The following is a 19176-nucleotide window of genomic DNA, read 5'->3' on the forward strand; positions in this document are numbered from 1 at the left end:
CTGAATATCACACACTTTCTTTCACTGATGCTGCCGTTGTTGCAGGCTGCGGTTCGTGACAGCTTTAACACCAGCTCGGAGGTGAGGAGAAAAAAAAATCACATCTGGTTTGTTGTTCTTATCAAAACCACGGCTGGATGTGATGCACTGTTGCATTATGGCTCTTTTATATAGTATACGTCTTTTATTTATTTGCGCTTCTTAAACCTGAAGTGTAAACTATAAACTCTAAAATACTGAAGTGGGGGGGAATTTATACGCGACATACTTAAACGCTTTGTGCATTGTAATCTTGGTCATGAATATATTCCTAAATAGATATAAAACAAAATATATTCTTGTTACTTGTTAGAGAAAATGATGAACTAGCATGGAAAGCATGTTTTAAGGCAATTTGGAAATTTAGAAAGCTCCCCTTCTGAATCTCTTTAAAAAAAAATCAATTATTTTTCAATATTTTATTTTCTTAAAATCAATCCTACCTGAAGACGCGTCTAAATATCCACACTGGTTAAGCAGTGATGATTTTTTTTTTAATGATGATGATGTTATGATATGTCCATCCAGTTCAGATTTTTGTGTCACCTAAAAACAAAACATGATCAAATCTTTAACAGTGTGTCTTCCATGTGAATGTTTTACCCCAGATTGAGCAGCACTGTTCACATGAGTGCCTTTCTGAAAGGAAAACGGTGTGCTGACTTGTTCCTCCTCCTCTGTGGTCACTGGGAGGCATGAATGCTCACTCTGTGTTGCTCCCGGTCATGTCCCTGTGTGGCAGTAATGAAACGTTTCCTTCTCTGCGCTCCAGACAGGACTAGATCCCCTCCGCAGAGCCTGGATGAAGTTTCCCAGCCATGCAATGTTCTTGGAAGGCTGTGATACTGCTTGCCTTGGCCTCCATTGCCATCCAGTACACGGCCATCCGGACCTTCACATCCAAATCTTTCCAGCTTTGCCCTGTGCCAATCCAGCAGAACTGTAGCCAGGAAGCAGACAGCCTTTTCGAGCGTGGATGCGATGAATATACATATTTTAGTTTCAACACATCACGCAAGACCCACATCCTGGTGTTAGCCACGACCCGGAGCGGCTCATCATTTGTGGGGCAGCTGCTGAATCAGCACTTGGATATCTTCTATCTGTTCGAGCCGCTTTACCATGTCCAGACAGCTCTGATTCCTCGTCTCTCCCACAGTCGGAATGCGGCTGACAGGCGAGTGATGTTGGGAGCCAGCCGGGACTTGCTGCGAAGCCTCTATGGGTGTGATCTGCATTTCCTCGAGAACTACATCAAGCCACCGCCAACTAACCACACCACAGACAAGCTGTTCCGTCGCGGTGCCAGCCGAGCGCTCTGCTCCCAGCCCGTCTGTGATGCCTTCAGTCCTAGTGAGACAAATGTTGAGGAGGGTGACTGTGTGAAAAAGTGTGCAACTCTCAACATAACACTTGCTGCTGAGTCTTGCCGAGATAAGCGGCACGTTGCCATAAAGATCGTCCGGGTACCTGAAATAGGGGATCTGCGGGCACTGGTGGAAGATCCACGGCTCAACCTGAAGGTCATTCAACTGGTCAGAGACCCACGAGGAATCCTCGCCTCACGTATCGAGACGTTCCGGGACACGTACCGTCTGTGGAGGATCTGGAGAGCGACTGGAAGGAAACCCTACAACCTGGATTTGACTCAGTTGACAGTAGTGTGTGAGGACTTCTTGAGCTCGGTTTCTACAGGACTCAGCCACCCATATTGGCTCAAGGGGAAGTACATGCTGGTGCGATATGAAGACTTGGCAAGAAACCCTCTCCAAAAAACCAAGGATATCTATGACTATCTTGGGTTGTCGATGGACAAAAATGTAGTAGACTGGATTCAGGCTAACACCAGGGGGAGTAACGAGCTCTTGACCAAACACAAGTATGGAACAGTGAGAGATTCAGCGGCTAACGCTGAAAGCTGGAGGCTCAAATTGTCCTTTGAAATGGTAGACTACACACAGTCTGTGTGCCAAAAGATATTACATAGGCTGGGCTATAAAAGTGTCAAGTCTGCTGAGGAACTGAAAAATATGTCCATCTCGCTTGTGGCGGACAAAGTTTTTGTACCGTTTTTATAATAAAGAGAGTTGCGAATGACTATTTTTGATATATTTATAAATGTTGCCTTATGATTGGTGTTAAGGCTATTGAGTCCATCTTCACTTGTTCAAAATTGCACTAAAATTGTATACGTAGATTTTCTTTTCCGTCTATAAACAATAGCACAAAAAATAAATAACGCAGAGTGCAAGTCTACTGATGCAGACAGAGTAAATGAAATTCTATTCACTGCAATCATTGAGAGTCCAAAGTGACATTGCTCGTCCTTTTATGCCTGGCTTTAAGTGAATGTCGCCATACGAGTCACACTCATCATATTTTTCTTATCAATTCCCTGAAAAGAATGGTAATGACCCAATGTGGCAGAGATGACACACTGTATGAGAACAGTTGTACAATAAATGATGAATGTTGCAGTTCACCTTTAATATCATGGTGCATTTCTGCTTCTCTGATGTCTGTAAAGGAGAACATTGTGCCACAGAGGACTGGCAATAGCACGGATTTGTGTTCCATGGCTAAATTAATAGAGTTTGGTGATGCAGTGTGAGAGGTTTCTTTGCTTTCATTTGTGGCTTCTACTAGGATTGACACAACAGAAGGTCCTGAAAGGAAAAAAAAAAGAGAGCGAGAGAGAGAGAGAAACGTGCAAATGTTACACGAGGATGTGAGCCCGCAGTGTTGATGGCAGAGTGCAGTCCATTGAGATGCAGAGAGCGGGAGCAGAACGCTTTGATCTGCCTGGCTGTCATGGCTGGAATCCCGCATGCTCTTATCCCACAGTCACAGGGGCGTTGGAGGAGTGCCTGTAGTACCCCATTTCTCTTTCTGAAGGTGTCAGTGCGATGAATAACATGCCATCTTGCCATGTTTAGATATTCTTTCAAAAGAATATTTTCAGCATAGGTGCTTTAATGATCACTGATACGAACTCTAATGATGACGATATTTTATTATCAATATTAGCTGGCTGGTAGAAATGGACTAACAGGGTTAATTCATCCTCTCTTTTGAGGAAAAATACATAAAATACATTGTCTTATTTGTTTAAATGACTACTGGATTATTTTTGGCTTTTGCTGAACCAAGAACAACAGCACCTCTAATGGTCATAAGTAGTACTACACCAAATAATATGAAATCTAGGCTGAGGCTGATTTCTTCCTAACCCAGTTGTCTCAAAGGAGAACTGAACGCAATTTTTTTTATTATCAAAATTCTATTTATCTTATTTTATTAAATATAGGAATGCATTTTTGATCGCTATTTTGTCGCTGCTATTGAGGTATTTCACCCACGTGACCAAGTCATGTGATGCTGCCATTTTGGACGTCACGGCTCGAATCAGTTTGAATGCGAGGAAGGCGACAAACGAAAAACATAAAAGAAAAAGGAGCGAGATGCAGAAAACACCTTCACTATCCAGCGACGTAGGGCATTTACAGGGCGAGCAGAGGGAGAGGTATTTGCAAAAATTGAGGTTAGCAGGCTTAGAGAACGACGTTTACCTGCTTCCACCAGGATTGTTCACTGACGTACGGAAGTACACCAAGCCCTCGTCTTTACCTGACTTCGGCCCACATGATCTGTATACCTATGTCGTTAAAAACCCATCGCCATACACAGGTATTGATCTGAAAGCGTATAAGAGTTTGGATACCTACAAATATTTTGTGTCAGGCTGGGTAACATGCCTACATCAGCGGGTCGTCCCTGGAGCCGGTGGTCGCCATCTTATTACAGCTAAGGTTTGTTCACATTTTCATTTACTTTCGGTCCTCAGGATAAACAAAATGTTATTAAATGTAATTGAAATAACTTCTTAGTCTGTTCAGACATGGCCCGTTATAAATTTGCTGTTACCAGGCAATGACCAAGAACTGTATTATTAGGGTCGGTGTCTGTGTTGTAGCAGTGTACTAGCAGCTAGCTGTTAGCACTAGCTAATGTCAACAACATAGTAGCTAGTATGTTACTGTAGCAATATTTACGTTCAGTCATTTGGATGACTGTTAAAACCTTTCAGTCTCAAGTTTTTCCTTTACTGTATTTACTAGTTTACTGTAATTATGATCCGGCAGCTATTTACACCGGATCCAGTGTAAATAGCTGCCGGAGCGTGCTCCCGCTTGCTCCCCCTCAAATTAAGCAGCGCGCTCCAGCTTGCTCCCGGAGTGCTCCGGCCGAGGTTCCGGAGCATGCTCCGGCAGCTATTTACACTGGATCCGGTGTAAATAGCTGCCGGATCATAATTACAGTAAACTAGTAAATACAATAAAGGAAAAACTTGAGACTGAAAGGTTTTAACAGTCATCCAAATGACTGAACGTAAACATTGCTACAGTAACATACTAGCTACTATGTTGTTGACATTAGCTAGCTTGACCTTCAAAATGGCGGACGCCGGGGCGTCACATGACCCTGTGACGTCAGGTGAAATACCTCAATAGCAAGTTATGAGTGTTTGAAATATGCTACGTAATTTATCAGTCCATATGTCAAAGCAATGGCCGTAAACGAGATTCGTCGAGACCTGTGCGAGACTTTGTAGGATGGAAGTGAAACATACAGCGGAAATCAAAGTGACCAACATCTGCCAACGTTGTCAAAAGACGCGCGCGCCCTCTTTCGAATGCTGACGTAATCAAGCCGGAAGTTGTGTTTGTTTTGATAGCAATCAGGAAAGTTTGAAAAAAGTAGGCAGTAATTGTCATTTAAACTCATTTTTGTGCAATATTTTGTTTGGAAAACAGTTTTCAAAATGGCGGCACTGACACCTAGCTGACACTTCACCTTTCGAAGTCTCGCGCAAGTCGTGCGGACAAGTGACGCCTGCCGTGGACCAAACAAACTAAATTCAACACGGCTAAAAAACGAATAGGCCGATAAGTATAATATTTAATTGCAATTAGTTGCCAATACGAGTCACGATATAAGGTTACGAAAACTGAAAACGTAATTGAATAACACGTTAATTAAGAAATAAAGCGAGTTTAAAATTGACTTCAGTTCTCCTTTAAATGATTGAAACAAACTTTGCTGACACTTCCATAATACGTCATCAGTAGTGACTGAGAAGAAGGCGCATGTGAAATTCAATAGAGAACGTAATAAATATAAAAAGTTTGGATTTATTTCTCTATTGTTGATTTATCGAAATTTTGGAGGAGAAAGTAGAAATAATAAACTAAGCATACGTTGTCTAATCATAGTACAAAATGACACAAAGGGACAAACAATATTTAAGTTTTGTGTGTTATATAACGTTATGCAACCATCAAGTTTAGACACTTAAAAATTAGTAAATGGTGTAAATGTGTAATACTGAAGTTTGATTTCTGTGAAGAGGCTGTGTTCTGGAACACTCATCATTCGTAAAGAGTAATGGAAATTTTAACCCTTTCATTCAGCATCCAACCAGCTGTCACTGAATATTTAAATAATATTGGCTGGCACTGAGTGGTATATCAGATATATTCCAGTCAGCTAGCATGATATTGAACGAGTTGAAGATGAGTAGCTGAATGGAACATATATGATATACCACAAAAAAAGCCAGCCAATATTATTATTATTATTATAGATACATACTCTCTTTTCCAGTTTTTCGATGTCCATTAGTATGTTTTTCTCTTGTAAACAGAAGGGAACCGTCAGGGCCTTCTAAGCCTTCAGAGAAGGCCCAAACTTATCAGCATTTCAAATGTTAGATTTTCTTTCATTCTTTCTTAATTTCATTATAATTATTCTCTTGTAATTCTAATTTGGCCTCATTTGCTATCAAATGTCCTTCAGAAATGAAAGGGTTACTGTCCTGAAAACATTAAACTCCAGTTATCCAGTGAGATTTTTTGTTTGTTGTCTCTAGGCTGAGAAGAGTTTAGAGCTGGCTCACTCATTGATTAGGACTCCATTGCCGAGACAGAAGGCCATGGCAGTATATGTTTATGTAGGAAGTGATGGATGAATTAACCAATCAGATTTTGATTTCTAGTGGGCGGAGCCAAAATGTATCGCCCCTGGTCTTCTCAAAGGCCAACGTGAGCTTAGCCATGAGTCGAATTAACCAATCAGATTTTGATTTATAGTGGGAGGGACCAAAAATTTAATCGCCCTAGACCTTCTTGAAGGCCAGTGCTAGCTTAACCACGAGTCATTCATCAGTAGTGTTAGTGAATGCTACTGTAAATAAAGCGGTCAAGCCAGTGCTATTGAGAGCAAGTAGCACAGACTAATGACTGAGAAACTAAGATTTCTGTCTCCAGACTCTTCTTCCATGTACACTCGCTACAGTATTTTTCACTCAGACTTATTCATTTCCCTGTGTAATTTACTTAGTTACTTTTAAAATCAACATCAGCAACTGCACACAATGGAGCAACTGGTAGCCTGCCGCCAATCCCTTGCAAAATCCTTTGCCCTGTTGCTTTTTTTGTGTGTCTGGCAAAGTTTTGGCTGAGCTCAAGTCCCAGTTCTAATAGTAATGGTTTGCCATTGCTTGTACAGTAAATATGCGTGAAGAATATATAATAAAATTTTGGTAGCCTTTCGATTGTGCAATGCGTCTTTAGTTTCAGTTTTCAATTTATTTACTTAGTGCTTAATTATAGCATAGCTAATCCTAGCCGTGGAATAGCCTCGTCTTTCTCTTTCCCAGTGAACAAAAAAATGATTCTGTGCATGCACAGCAGAAAAATTTCTCAATGGATACTCACGTCAGTTCTGACATGTAACATCATGTTGTCTTGACAACCATGCAATATGGTAAACCATATTCAAAGCTCATTCTCCATTGGGTAGAGTGACGTAATACATGTAGGATAAACGATATGCTAACAATATTGCATGCTATCAAAAGAAATGAATGAAACCCACTAGAAGGGAATTGAATGTCTGTTTTTATTCCATCAAAAAAGTGTCCTGTATGTATAATAATACTCGCTATTGCACTGTACTGATGTACGACAACCTGTCAAGCTCTCCAATACTGTATAAACCACATTTCGTCCTAGAAAGTGATGCTCAAAGTTTCCTCTGACTTAATAAAATCAACATCGTATCTTACTACCATACAATGCTCCAGAGTAGCCTTTAAGGGCGTTTTTACACTTGGCATAAATTTATTTCAAATTCGTTTGGGTGTACGGTTCATAATCACAGTTCTGTGCTTACATTGAAGAATTCTTTACAAACAGTTGATTGATTGGTTGCACAATACATCATACACCACTTCCATATACCACTTTTGTGCATGCAGGTTTTCAAAATGGTAGGCAATGAGTTCATTCATTTGCTGTTTTCTTTAAAAAAAAAATCCTTTGGTACCAACACTCAAGCAGCAAAGATAGCACTTTTTGGTTAATTAGAGCACTCCAGTTCGATGGAATTCTGCTTATTAATATCATTAAGGGATTCCATCTCCTCCATGCGGTATATTCTTGCCCATCGTTTCTGCGATAATGATGATTCCAATATAGCAATCTGTATTTGCATCTTTGAGAACGTTTATGCCTGATCAACCCGATCTTCGCAAAACATACACAGCCACAGATGTCACACACAAAAGAGATATCTGGGAGGGGTTGTGGTTCATGCTGGTGAACAAGCCTCTTTGCATGCAATGCTTCCCTGCCCTCTGCCTCAAAAACTGCGATGCCTGAGCTTACCGCATTATGGCACAGTGCAGTGTTGGGAACCATTTCTTCCCATGTTTGGTGGTCGAGCTTGCAAAGTTTTAGAAGGTGATTGAGATTGTCCTTGTAGTGCTTTCTCTGTCTGCCTTGAGTGCGTTTGCTATTACTAAGTTCGGAACAGAAAACACACTTGCGTAGCTGATAGTTGGGCATGCGGACTAGGTGACCTGACCAGCGAAGTTGAGACTTTATAATCTTTGATTTGATACTAGTTGAATTTGTGCGAGTTAGGATGTATACATCAGGGATGTGATCTTGACAGTAAACCCAACTTCCATTGGTGAAAGCGTTCCAGATCCTTGATGTGGCTGCAGTAGGTGGTCCACGTTTCGCGTCCATAGAGTAGGGAGCGGAGAACAACTGCAGTATGACGTCTCCTTGCAGTACGAGTAGCTTCCAAACCTCAGGACAGATTTCCTGACCGTCCATTCCTGTGGTGGTGGTAATTATCAGGACTCTCGATACAGGTTTATTTATAAGATTGACCTTATCTAAAAGGTTACCATCTGCTGCCTATATGAACAATGTATGAGGGCATGAGTTGCTTGTAAATTCATAATGTTCTGCTTGCCAGGGCAAAAATGAAAGGATGCGTGTGTTGTGTTGCATCCTACCATAATGGATAAATACACAGAGGAAAGGTTCACAGGTTTTGCTATTGGAATTTCAAAAGCCTTTTTTAAACTGGGCTGCCCACATTTTAAAACATTTGAGTCATCATATTCCATATCCTACCTTCAGCCATGTTTTTGCCTCCTACCTAGTGCTTGTAATAGAATGCAAGGTATCTGAGCTGCCAGACACAATGATTATTTCAAACTCCTAGTGGCAGACTTGCCTCATGTGCCCTAAATAAAGACGTTTTAATCCCTGCCATGACTAAACTCGAACAACAAAGCAGCCAATTCTGACTCTAATACATCCTGTAACCTTTAATGTTTCCTTTTCAGCTTTCCTGTTTCAGTGCTATGTTTAGATTAATTATATTATAGAGTCATTCATTTCAAATATGGTCCATTGGAATTTTTCTCCAACCTGCCATGCTGGAAAATTGCTGCGTTTCATTTTTCATAGTAGTGTTCTGTTCACTACACATGGCAACACAAAATCATTCTTATCCAGCATTCAGTTTAAAGAGCAACCCAGTGGTGCAGTGCAAAGCTTCAAAGCTTCCAAGCTGCCTCACAGCTCCAGAGTTTTCAGTTTGATCCTGAGCTTCAGTAAATATCCGTGTGGAATTCCACATGTTCTTCATGGATCCATGTGCGTTTCCGATGAGTTCTACAGTTTCCTTGGACATCCCAAAAACAGCCAGTAGGTGGAATGGTGACTAAATTGGGAAACTTACAGTAGGTGTGTGTGGCTATTCATGATGCCTTGCAATGTTCTGGTATCTCATCCTAGCTTGTGCATGGTGTTTCTGGGATACATTTGTTTCTGTCAAGTCTAAATGGCCTGAACAACCTTCTTTGGAATATAAATGAGACTAATATACAGTAGAGCGGCGGCTACAATTATCAACAGTCCATAATTATCGACACCTTTTCAGATTTACCAATAAAAAACAATTTTACAAAGGTGAGTTTCAGTTACAACAGTTATTATTGGTTAATTAATCAACCAGAAGACCCACCTTGCCCTTTGAGCTTGTCATCTGATGAGACAGCTTGTTACCTGAGATGGATTTTTTTAACATGATCAGCAATTTGACTAAAACCCGGACATTATCATCACAGGTAAACATGCTGGAAAGATCATGGACATGTTTTTACTTATCAAATTCACCAATATTTCATGATCTCCTTGTCGAAACCTACTTTGTTTCTTACTCTTTCATTTATCAGTCACCATTTTGTATCTAAACGCGCATTTGAGAAGTCACGTGAGGTGTCGATAATAGTGATCACTTTCACCGGTGTCCACCATTATCGACACCCTGTGGAATTAAGTGACATTTACAACTGTTATGGATCCATCTTTGTGTAGCATTGTTGAAGTAGATGAAGTACTTTAAAAAAATAAACAAAAGTGCTGTGATTCATAATAGTTTTTTTTCTGATTCATTACAGAATGGAATGTTTATAGAGTATTTGGAATCCTATTGCAATAAATAGAATTAGTAAATTACATGCTTGAAATATTCAGATTTTTCTATTCCATTAATTTTTTTTTTGCTTATTCCATTAATTTTTTTGTTTGTTTTAAATATTCATAACATATTACAAAATCAGTAGATATTTTATATTTTTAGATGTGAAAATATAAAGTTTTGGTTCGAGGAATGACATGCGACCTTTGACCTGGATTTTCATGTGGTTACAATATCAATTGCCTGTTGACGTTTATTGGTAAACTACAAAACTAGAAATTAATACAAACAACAATGAATGATTAACACAATGTGATTTACGGAAATACTTAGAAAGTGGGTAGAAAGTGGAACAAATTTTTTTCTGACACAGGTTCAACATTATCAGTTCATTTGTATACCTACAAACATTAGAATTACTTCATCATTTACGTAAACACCGACATTGATATATTTATATAAAATATATTTTGTACTAAATTTAAGTCTATGTAAAACAAATGTTAAATAAAAACTATGTTTTGTTAACTTAATACCACATACTAGTGCATCTCAAAAAATTAGAATATTGTGAAAAAGTTCAATATTTTCCATCAGTTATTTAAGAAAGTGAAAATGTTATATATTATAGACTCATTACACATAAACTAAAATGTTTCAAGCATTTTTCTATTTTAATTTTAATCAGTATGGCATACAGTACAAAAACATAAAAAAAAACCATCTCAAAATATTAGAATATTTCATTTCGAGTATGAGTAAAACAGTATGAACACAGTGTATCTCTCGGTCTAGTTCAGTACACACAACCACAATCATGGGGAAGACTGCTGACTTGACTGCTGTCCAGAAGATGATCACTGATGCCCTCCACAAGGAGGGTAAGCCACAAAAGGTCATTGCTGAAAATGGTGGCTGGAAAAGGTGCACAAGCAACAGGGATGGCCGCAGTCTTGAGAGGATTGTCAAGAAAAGTTGATTCAAGAACTTGGGAGAGCTTCACAAGGAGTGGACTGAGGCTGGCATCAGTGTATCAAGACCCATCACGAACAGACATCTTCAAGAAAGGGGATACAACTTTCTCATTCCTAATATCAAGCTACTCCTGAGCCAGAGACAATGTCAGAAGTGTCTTATCTGGGCTAAGGAGAGAAAGAAATGGACTGTTGCTCAGTGGTCCAAAGCCCTCTTTTCAGATGAAAGTACATTTTGCATCTAATTTGGAAATCACGGTTCTAGAGTCTGGAGGAAGAGTGGAGAGGCACAGAATCCAAGGTGGGTCATTCCATGCCAAATCAACAAGAGGTTATGCTTGACCATCTCAGATTTCAATGAAATTTGGAGGGCTCAGAGATACTATTAAAAGAAGTTAATCCCCAAAACTTGAGCTTCCTATCACCAATAGTTTCAGAGATACAGGCATTTGAATTTTTCGATTTTTTTGCATTTTGCTCAAAACATACATATTTCAAAGTGCAATATAATCTTTATTATGCAAGATAGAAACCTAAAATTTTGCACAGAGAGACTCAATGTCTTGTACTACAAACTTCAACTTAGAATTTCAATGGTCATTGTATATTAGATGGTGATTTTAACATGGAAATTAAAAAGACAAATTTGCATTTTTTGCATTTTTAACTCATTCTGGAAGCTTGCCTGTGGCAGTAATGCTTAAAGTAAGAATGTTATTCAAATCTACACAGAAATATCTACCAATTTCAGTTTTACCAAGTCTCCACTATTCCTAGTTTCTCTGTAATAGGGTTTTGAAATTCGCCGATTTCTAAAACATGCCATTTTCAGTAGCAAGAACTCCAATGTGGGATAGCAGTTAGGAACTTGTAAATTTTTTTCAGTAATCCCTAAGACCCATATTTTATATTTCCAAATTTTTGTTCTGTGTCTCTCAAGTATTTTTAAACTACAGGTGTTTAAAAAATCCATTTTCACCAAATTCGAATTTTTTATATATTTTCATATAACTGATATTTGAGGGTTAATAAATGCTTCAATAAGGCTCAAGTAGGTTAGGAGACATGTTTCTTCCTCAGTTTTAAATAAAATTTCAATTAATGCTCAGTATTAATTATTTGTAAATTGATTTTAATCTAAGACTGTGTAACATTAGCAATGACCAGCTATTGTGTGCCACTCAACAGCCAGCCTTATCAATATCAACACAGCACAATAGGTGACCTTTGATAACAGAACAGGTGGCTCATATCTTATAGTTTTAGAGTCTGTAAACTGCATACTTGTTCAGATAACATTATATTGCTTGGATTATATTAAATACATTGTAATACAGAGCACTGAGAAAATTTAGCAATGTTATTAACTGAATGTGTTTCTTTGCAAGGATTGGATATTTTGAATAGCTGACTAGGGAATTTAATTGTAGTTGCTTTCAATTTGAGATCAGTAAAAATGAGTTTGTTCTTAGACATCTAGAAATGGCTGAACTTTCTCCCTGTTCTATAGGAATTGGACTAAAGAAAGATTCTGACTGCCATAAACTAACATATAACAGAAATTGTAAGTTAAGTGATTTATATGAAAAATGACTGACTTCTTTAGTTTTTATATATATATTTACTGAAAAATGTGAAATGTTCATATATTATTTAGCTTATTTCAAAATGATAATATTTTTAAAACCATATTTCTGTGACATGAACACAAGTAAAATATTTCCTTATCTATACAAATCATTTAGTTGTATTTATCAGTCCTTAATCATCAATAAAATGGAAATAATATCAAAAATTCGAATTTGGAAAAAATGGATTTTTTAAACACCTGTAGCTCAGAAATACTTGAGAGACACAGAACAAAAACTTGGAAATATAAAATATGGGTCTAGGAGATTACTGAAAAAAATTTACAAGTTCCTAACTGCTATCCCACATTGGAATCCATGCTACTGAAAATGGCATGTTTTAGAAATCGGTGAATTTCAAAACCCTATTACAGACAAACTAGGAATAGTGGAGACTTGGTAAAACTGAAATTGGTAGATATTTCTGTGTAGATTTGAATAACATTCTTACTTTAAGCATTACTGCCACAGGCAAGCTTCCAGAATGAATTAAAAATGCAAAAAAAAAAGCAAATTTGTCTTTTTAATTTCCTTGTTAAAATCACCATCTAATATACAATGACCATTGAAATTCTAAGTTGAAGCTTGTAGTACAAGACATTGAGTCTCTCTGTGCAAAATTTTAGGTTTCTATCTTGCATAATAAAGATTATATTACACTTTGAAATATGTATGTTTTGAGCAAAATGCAAAAAAATCGAAAAATTCAAATGCCTGTATCTCTGAAACCATTGGATATAGGAAGCTCAAATTTTGGGGATTAACTTCTTTTAATAGTATCTCTGAGCCCTCCAAATTTCACTGAAATCTGAGATGGTTGAGCATAAATTTGTCAGATATTTGTTGATTTGGCATGGAATGACCCAAAAGGCTTTAAATATTTTACTTTACATGTAATGAATATAGAATATATGAAAGTATACCTTTTTGAATTAAATTATGAAAAAAGGAACTTTTTCATGGTATTCTAATTTTGAGATGCACTAGTACTGATTTTTTTTTTAATAAATAATCATCTGGATGTTGATAATTGTGGAACGGTGTCGATAACTGTGGACAAAGGTGTCGATAATTGTGTAATGGTGTCACGTGATCTGATACGCTAAGTAATCGGGAATCAGCTCTTTTTTTTTTTTCCAGTGGAAGTTTGAGTAATTATTCATGCACAATTTGCGTATTGAAAGTCTCTTCTATTTTTTGCAACGGCCAAAAGATTGTTAAGGTATCGATAATTGTAGCCTCCGCTCTATCAGACACTTCAACAAAAAAAAAAAAAAAAATGCAAGTTAATCAAAAGAATTTTAAATTTGAACCAGTTTGACATTTTGACAACATGCATCTAGTCAGCGGGAAAACATTTGGAGTAACATCGTCAGAGTGAAATATCAGGAATTATTATACACACAGGACACTTTTTCAATGGAATAAAAACATGTTCTATTCCCTTCTAGCGGGTTTCATTCATTTGGTTTGATAGCATGCAATATTGTTGGCATATCGCTTATCCTATGTGTATTACATCACTGTACCCAATGGACAATGAGCATTGAATATAGTTTATGATATTGCATAGTTGTCAAGACAACATGACGTTACACGTCGGAGACAGAAAACTTCCACGCTAGCAAGTGACAGTGACAATTTGTAAACAAACATAGCCAGCAGGTTTGCTTCGTTAAATACAGAAGATTTTGAGAGAATTTTGGCTGCCAGGTCACTCCGTTGTGTGTAGCTGTCAATGTTGATTTTAAAAGTAACTAAGTAATTTACAAAGGGAAAATAATAATAATAATATTTGGCTTGACTGCACTAGCATTGGCCTTCGCTAACACTACACTGGCTGGAAGGTAACTGGACTGCCACACTAACAGCACTAGCGGGTAAGCTAGTGTTGGCCTTCGGGAATGCTGATATGAAAAAATAACTTGCTCAGTGAACATAATAAAATTATGGAAAGTATTTCCACCCAAGTAAAATGCGTTAACTTAGCCAGAAACAATTTTGTTGAGTGACCTAAATGTCAACCGTTACATGTTAGACTTAGGTTCATGCAACAGACACCCATGTTGGTTTTTTTGAGTGTATGTATAATAATAATAATAACATTGGCTGGCTTTTTTTCGTGGTATCTCAGATCTATTCCATTCAGCTACTCGTTTTTGACTCATTCAATATCGAGCTAGCTGAATGGAATATATCTGATATACCACTCAACGCCAGCCAATATTATTTAAATATGTCACTCAGATCCGCAATGTGTTTCGTATGAAAACTACGAGATTTTTCAACACGAGAAGATAAACTTCATATCTTCAAGCCATGTGGTTTTCTTTTTATTATGTAGACACATTCACAAACAAAATGTACCAAAACAATTCATTGATTTCCTCACGAGTGATATATAGAGGTGTCACATTTTTGGTTCTCCATGTCCCGGATGGAGCTCGTATGAAGAATACGAGTGGCGTATTTCCCAGTAAATCACTTGTGTCCATGTAATATATCAGTTTGTGAGTTGTTATGACAACCGTGTCAATTTTTTCTAAACCTAATTCACTGGAGTGGAAAAAGATCACGTTGTATTTTTAAACGTGTTTCCTTTATAATTATTATTTCTCCATTCAGAAATTGAAAATCTTCGTTTCTCGATGACCTGCATTCATAAAATTTAACTTTTGGTGATTTTATTGTTCAATTTTTGCTTATACTGAAAATAGTTTCCAACATTTCTCCTTAAAACAGATGGTATTCCTTGATTAAAACACAGACTTTTCTGTAGGTGTATACATCTGCAATATACAGATGAAGACTGACTGATCTGAATAGCATTCTTGCCTTGGTGCTATTCAGATCAGTGGGCTGCACTGAGGATCCACTGAAGCATGCCAGAAGGCTAGAGGTGGTGCTTTGAGATGCTCCTGGCTCTCTTTAAGAGGAACAGGCACCGATTCAGGACACTGCAGTGTTATATCACTCAAAACTCAGTAGTGAACCTCCAGTCAGCCAGACTTTCGGCTTGCTTGGAGATTTACTTGTTTTTTCTCCTGTGGTTTGCCTGTAAAGCCGTGTACTCAGGATGTTGCTGTGGAACACATTTGGCGAAAGTGAAATTTACTGTTCCAGACATGAAATGTGTCTCCTTTTTAATAGCGTGAAAGACAGACACTGCATTGAGTTAATGACAAATTAAAAAATGAGCAAGAACAGATTTACAATTGTTCCAAAACAAAATAAAATGTATTTTTATTCAGTTATGTATTTAATCAGTTATGCTTGTCCACCAAAGGGCGCTGCACCAAGGTGCAAGGCCCTAGTGTTTTCTGAAGGATTCTTATTTTCTTCTTCTGTTTCTTCTTCTTCTTCAAGACTTGGCCATTTTTGAGTTAGTTCCCATGGGTGAAAACTCATGAAATTTGGTACATACAGTACATCAGTCCTGGCCCCTGCTACTCAGTGATAGAGGCTTGGCCCCGGGTGTGTCTGGTGGACTCCATAGTGCCCCCACATGCCATTGAGACTTTTGCCTGGTATATAGTTTCACCTATCCGTGTCAAATTTAGTAGGTGTGTAGGGTGCCCCAAGATGAACAAAATTCTAACATACATTGTATTAGCCATGTTCAAACAGGAAGCGAGTTATTTTTGTTTATTTTGCGTTTTGACACGTTACATTTTGATGTTCTCCTCCTAGGCAGTTTGTTGGATTCATCCCAGATTTGGTATACCAGAGGTACTCAAGCCCTTCATCGCCACTTGCGGCTATAATTTAATATTATATCAGCATGACACGGTGGCGCAGTTTTGCTGCTTCACAGCTCAAGGGTGCTAGGCTTAATCCTGAGCTTCAATTACCGTCTCTGAGGAGTTTTACATGCTCTCTGTGTCTGTGCGCATTTTCTTCCATCTTCCAAAAACATATCACCAAGTGATATGGGTGTTTGCGTCTGTGCACAAGACCTGGAGTCTTATCCAGGGTGCATTCTCGCATCAAACACAGTGTCCCAGTATCCCAAAATACTCCAGATCCACCACAACCCTGACCAGGAGAAAATGCTTACGAAAGATGAATTAATTAATATTCTAGGATTTATTCTTCTATCCACATTTACTGGATTTAGCAATCGTATGCTCTGATTGGCTACTCTACTACTAGGCTGTCAGCTCATATACCATGAGGAGAGAAAAACAAAATGGCGGAACGTGTTGCTGAACCAACCGAGGATGAAATAAAAACTCTACTCGAAAACAAAACCCCCCAAAAATACAAAAAAAGCAACAAAATATGGAATAAAAGTATTTGATGGTAAGAACGTATGAAATGATTTTGTCAGACGTTTTGTGTAAAGTTTTTATTTATCGAATTTGCAAAAAAAAAAAAAAAATTCTTAGTTTCTCAAAATCCAGTGACTGTGGATAGAATAAAACAGTTATTCCACTCAATCTCGTCGTACATGGCTTATAAGCGACTTGGCGCTCTCAGCTTATGTACGACTCGATTTCGTGTCTGTATACACTGTAAATGTAATACACACCACTTTGAACTGAAAAACAGTGCATATTTTCTCATGATCGAAAATAACAATTACTCTGATTTTGGCATACGGTCTGTGAAAATAAGTGGGCGCTGAAAATTAAATAAAAGCGGATTTCGAATGTAATGAGTGGAAGTGTCATTAGAAGAGCTCTGATGAGAAACCGAATGAATTTGTGTTGAACTGAAAAGCTGCTGCTCAAACTGAACACATGAAAGACGATGTAGATTTACCAGATGAGTACATTTGGATGGATGGGGATTTGGTTCATTCACAGCATGATCATTGTGTTCATCTGGTTTGAGCCATATTAAGCCACATTTTCACAAAGCAATGCAACACTGATCTCACAGACAGAATGAACAGTATGGAAACACTTCAGGTTTAGGGTTTTGTTTTTTCCCCCCTGATATGATTCTTATGGGCGGCATGGTGGTGTAGTGGTTAGCGCTGTCGCCTCACAGCAAGAAGGTCCGGGTTCGAGCCCCGTGGCCGGCGAGGGCCTTTCTGTGCGGAGTTTGCATGTTCTCCCCGTGTCCGCGTGGGTTTCCTCCGGGTGCTCCGGTTTCCCCCACAGTCCAAAGACATGCAGGTTAGGTTAACTGGTGACTCTAATTTGACCGTAGGTGTGAATGGTTGTCTGTGTCTATGTGTCAGCCCTGTGATGACCTGGCGACTTGTCCAGGGTGTACCCCGCCTTTCGCCCGTAGTCAGCTGCGACCCTGTAGAAGGATGAAGCGGCTAGAGATAATCTCATCTCATTATCTCTAGCCGCTTTATCCTGTTCTACAGGGTCGCAGGCAAGCTGGGGCCTATCCCAGCTGACTATGGGCGAAAGGCGGGGTACACCCTGGACAAGTCGCCAGGTCATCACAGGGCTGACACATAGACACAGACAACCATTCACACTCACATTCACACCTACGGTCAATTTAGAGTCACCAGTTAACCTAACCTGCATGTCTTTGGACTGTGGGGGAAACCGGAGCACCCGGAGGAAACCCACGCGGACACGGGGAGAACATGCAAACTCTGCACAGAAAGGCCCTCGTCGGCCACGGGGCTCGAACCCGGACCTTCTTGCTGTGAGGCAACAGCGCTAACCACTACACCACCGTGCCGCCGGCTAGAGATAATGAGATGAGATAATTCTTATGATATACACTCACTGGCCACTTTATTAAGAACACCCATACATCCACCTGCTGTTTGATGCAGTTCTCTAATCAGCCGATTCCTTGATTGACAGCAGCACAATGCGGATACAAATCAAGATATTCAGTTCATGTTCACAATGTTCAAACATCAGAATGGGAAACATTGTGATCTCACAGTGAAGTGTGACTTTCTTTCACTGTGGCATGGGTGTTGGTTTGAGCCAGATGGACTGGTTTGAGTGTTTCAGAAACTGCTGATCTCCTGGGGATTTCACACACAACAGTCTCTAGGGTTTACACAGAATGGTGCAAAAAAACAAAAAACATTGAGTTGAGTGAGCGACAGTTCTGTGGGTGGAAACAAACGCCTTGTTGATAAGAGAGCTCAGAGGAAAATGGACAGATTGGTTCGAGCTTTTTTTTTTTGCCAGGAAGGATATAGTAACTCATATAATCAATCACTCTTTACAACCGTGATGAGCAGAAAAGCATCTCAGCATGCAACAGCAGAAGATCAGATTGGGTTCCACTCCTGCAGCCTAGAACAGGAATCTTAGAATCAAGGACAAGTTCCTATTAAAGTGGCCAGTGAGTGTAGTGCGGCATCGTGAACAGCAGCATACTAAAATGAAATAAAAGAAAACAAAACATGCTATTAAAAGCACAGTATAAAACATCGATCTTTTCACAGAGTAAATGCACACGCGCACACACACGAATCTTTGCACTTCCAGCATGGAACTGACAGCAATTAGAATTTCGAGTGACGGCTTTTTCTGGTCGCTACAATAATAAACAGCATCAAACTGAGAACGGGACTAAATGCCATTTTGATAGATAGATAGATAGATAGATAGATAGATAGATAGATAGATAGATAGATAGATAGATAGATAGATAGATAGATAGATAGATAGATAGATAGATAGATATGTAAATAAGAGCATGTCTCCATATAGCTTTTTTTTTCCCTAGCATGAAAGCATGGGCAGGGCCCTGTGGGA

General features: G+C 38.8%; 1 protein-coding gene across 1 annotated transcript; it reads left to right on the plus strand.

Annotated features, from left to right (window-relative positions):
• The first annotated feature begins 849 nt into the window (after positions 1 to 849).
• LOC132887370 (carbohydrate sulfotransferase 1-like) lies at positions 850 to 2117 on the plus strand. Its single transcript, XM_060922840.1, has one exon. The coding sequence runs from the start codon at positions 858 to 860 to the stop codon at positions 2115 to 2117; it is 1260 nt and encodes a 419-aa protein (XP_060778823.1). The 5' UTR covers positions 850 to 857.
• The last annotated feature ends 17059 nt before the right edge of the window (positions 2118 to 19176 follow it).

Source organism: Neoarius graeffei, chromosome 6, assembly GCF_027579695.1.
Source record: "Neoarius graeffei isolate fNeoGra1 chromosome 6, fNeoGra1.pri, whole genome shotgun sequence".
Classification (NCBI taxonomy): domain Eukaryota; kingdom Metazoa; phylum Chordata; class Actinopteri; order Siluriformes; family Ariidae; genus Neoarius; species Neoarius graeffei.

Excerpts from the sequence above, each read along its gene's own strand:
- LOC132887370 (XM_060922840.1), top strand. The coding sequence starts at position 858 with ATGCAATGTTCTTGGAAGGCTGTGATACTGCTTGCCTTGGCCTCCATT.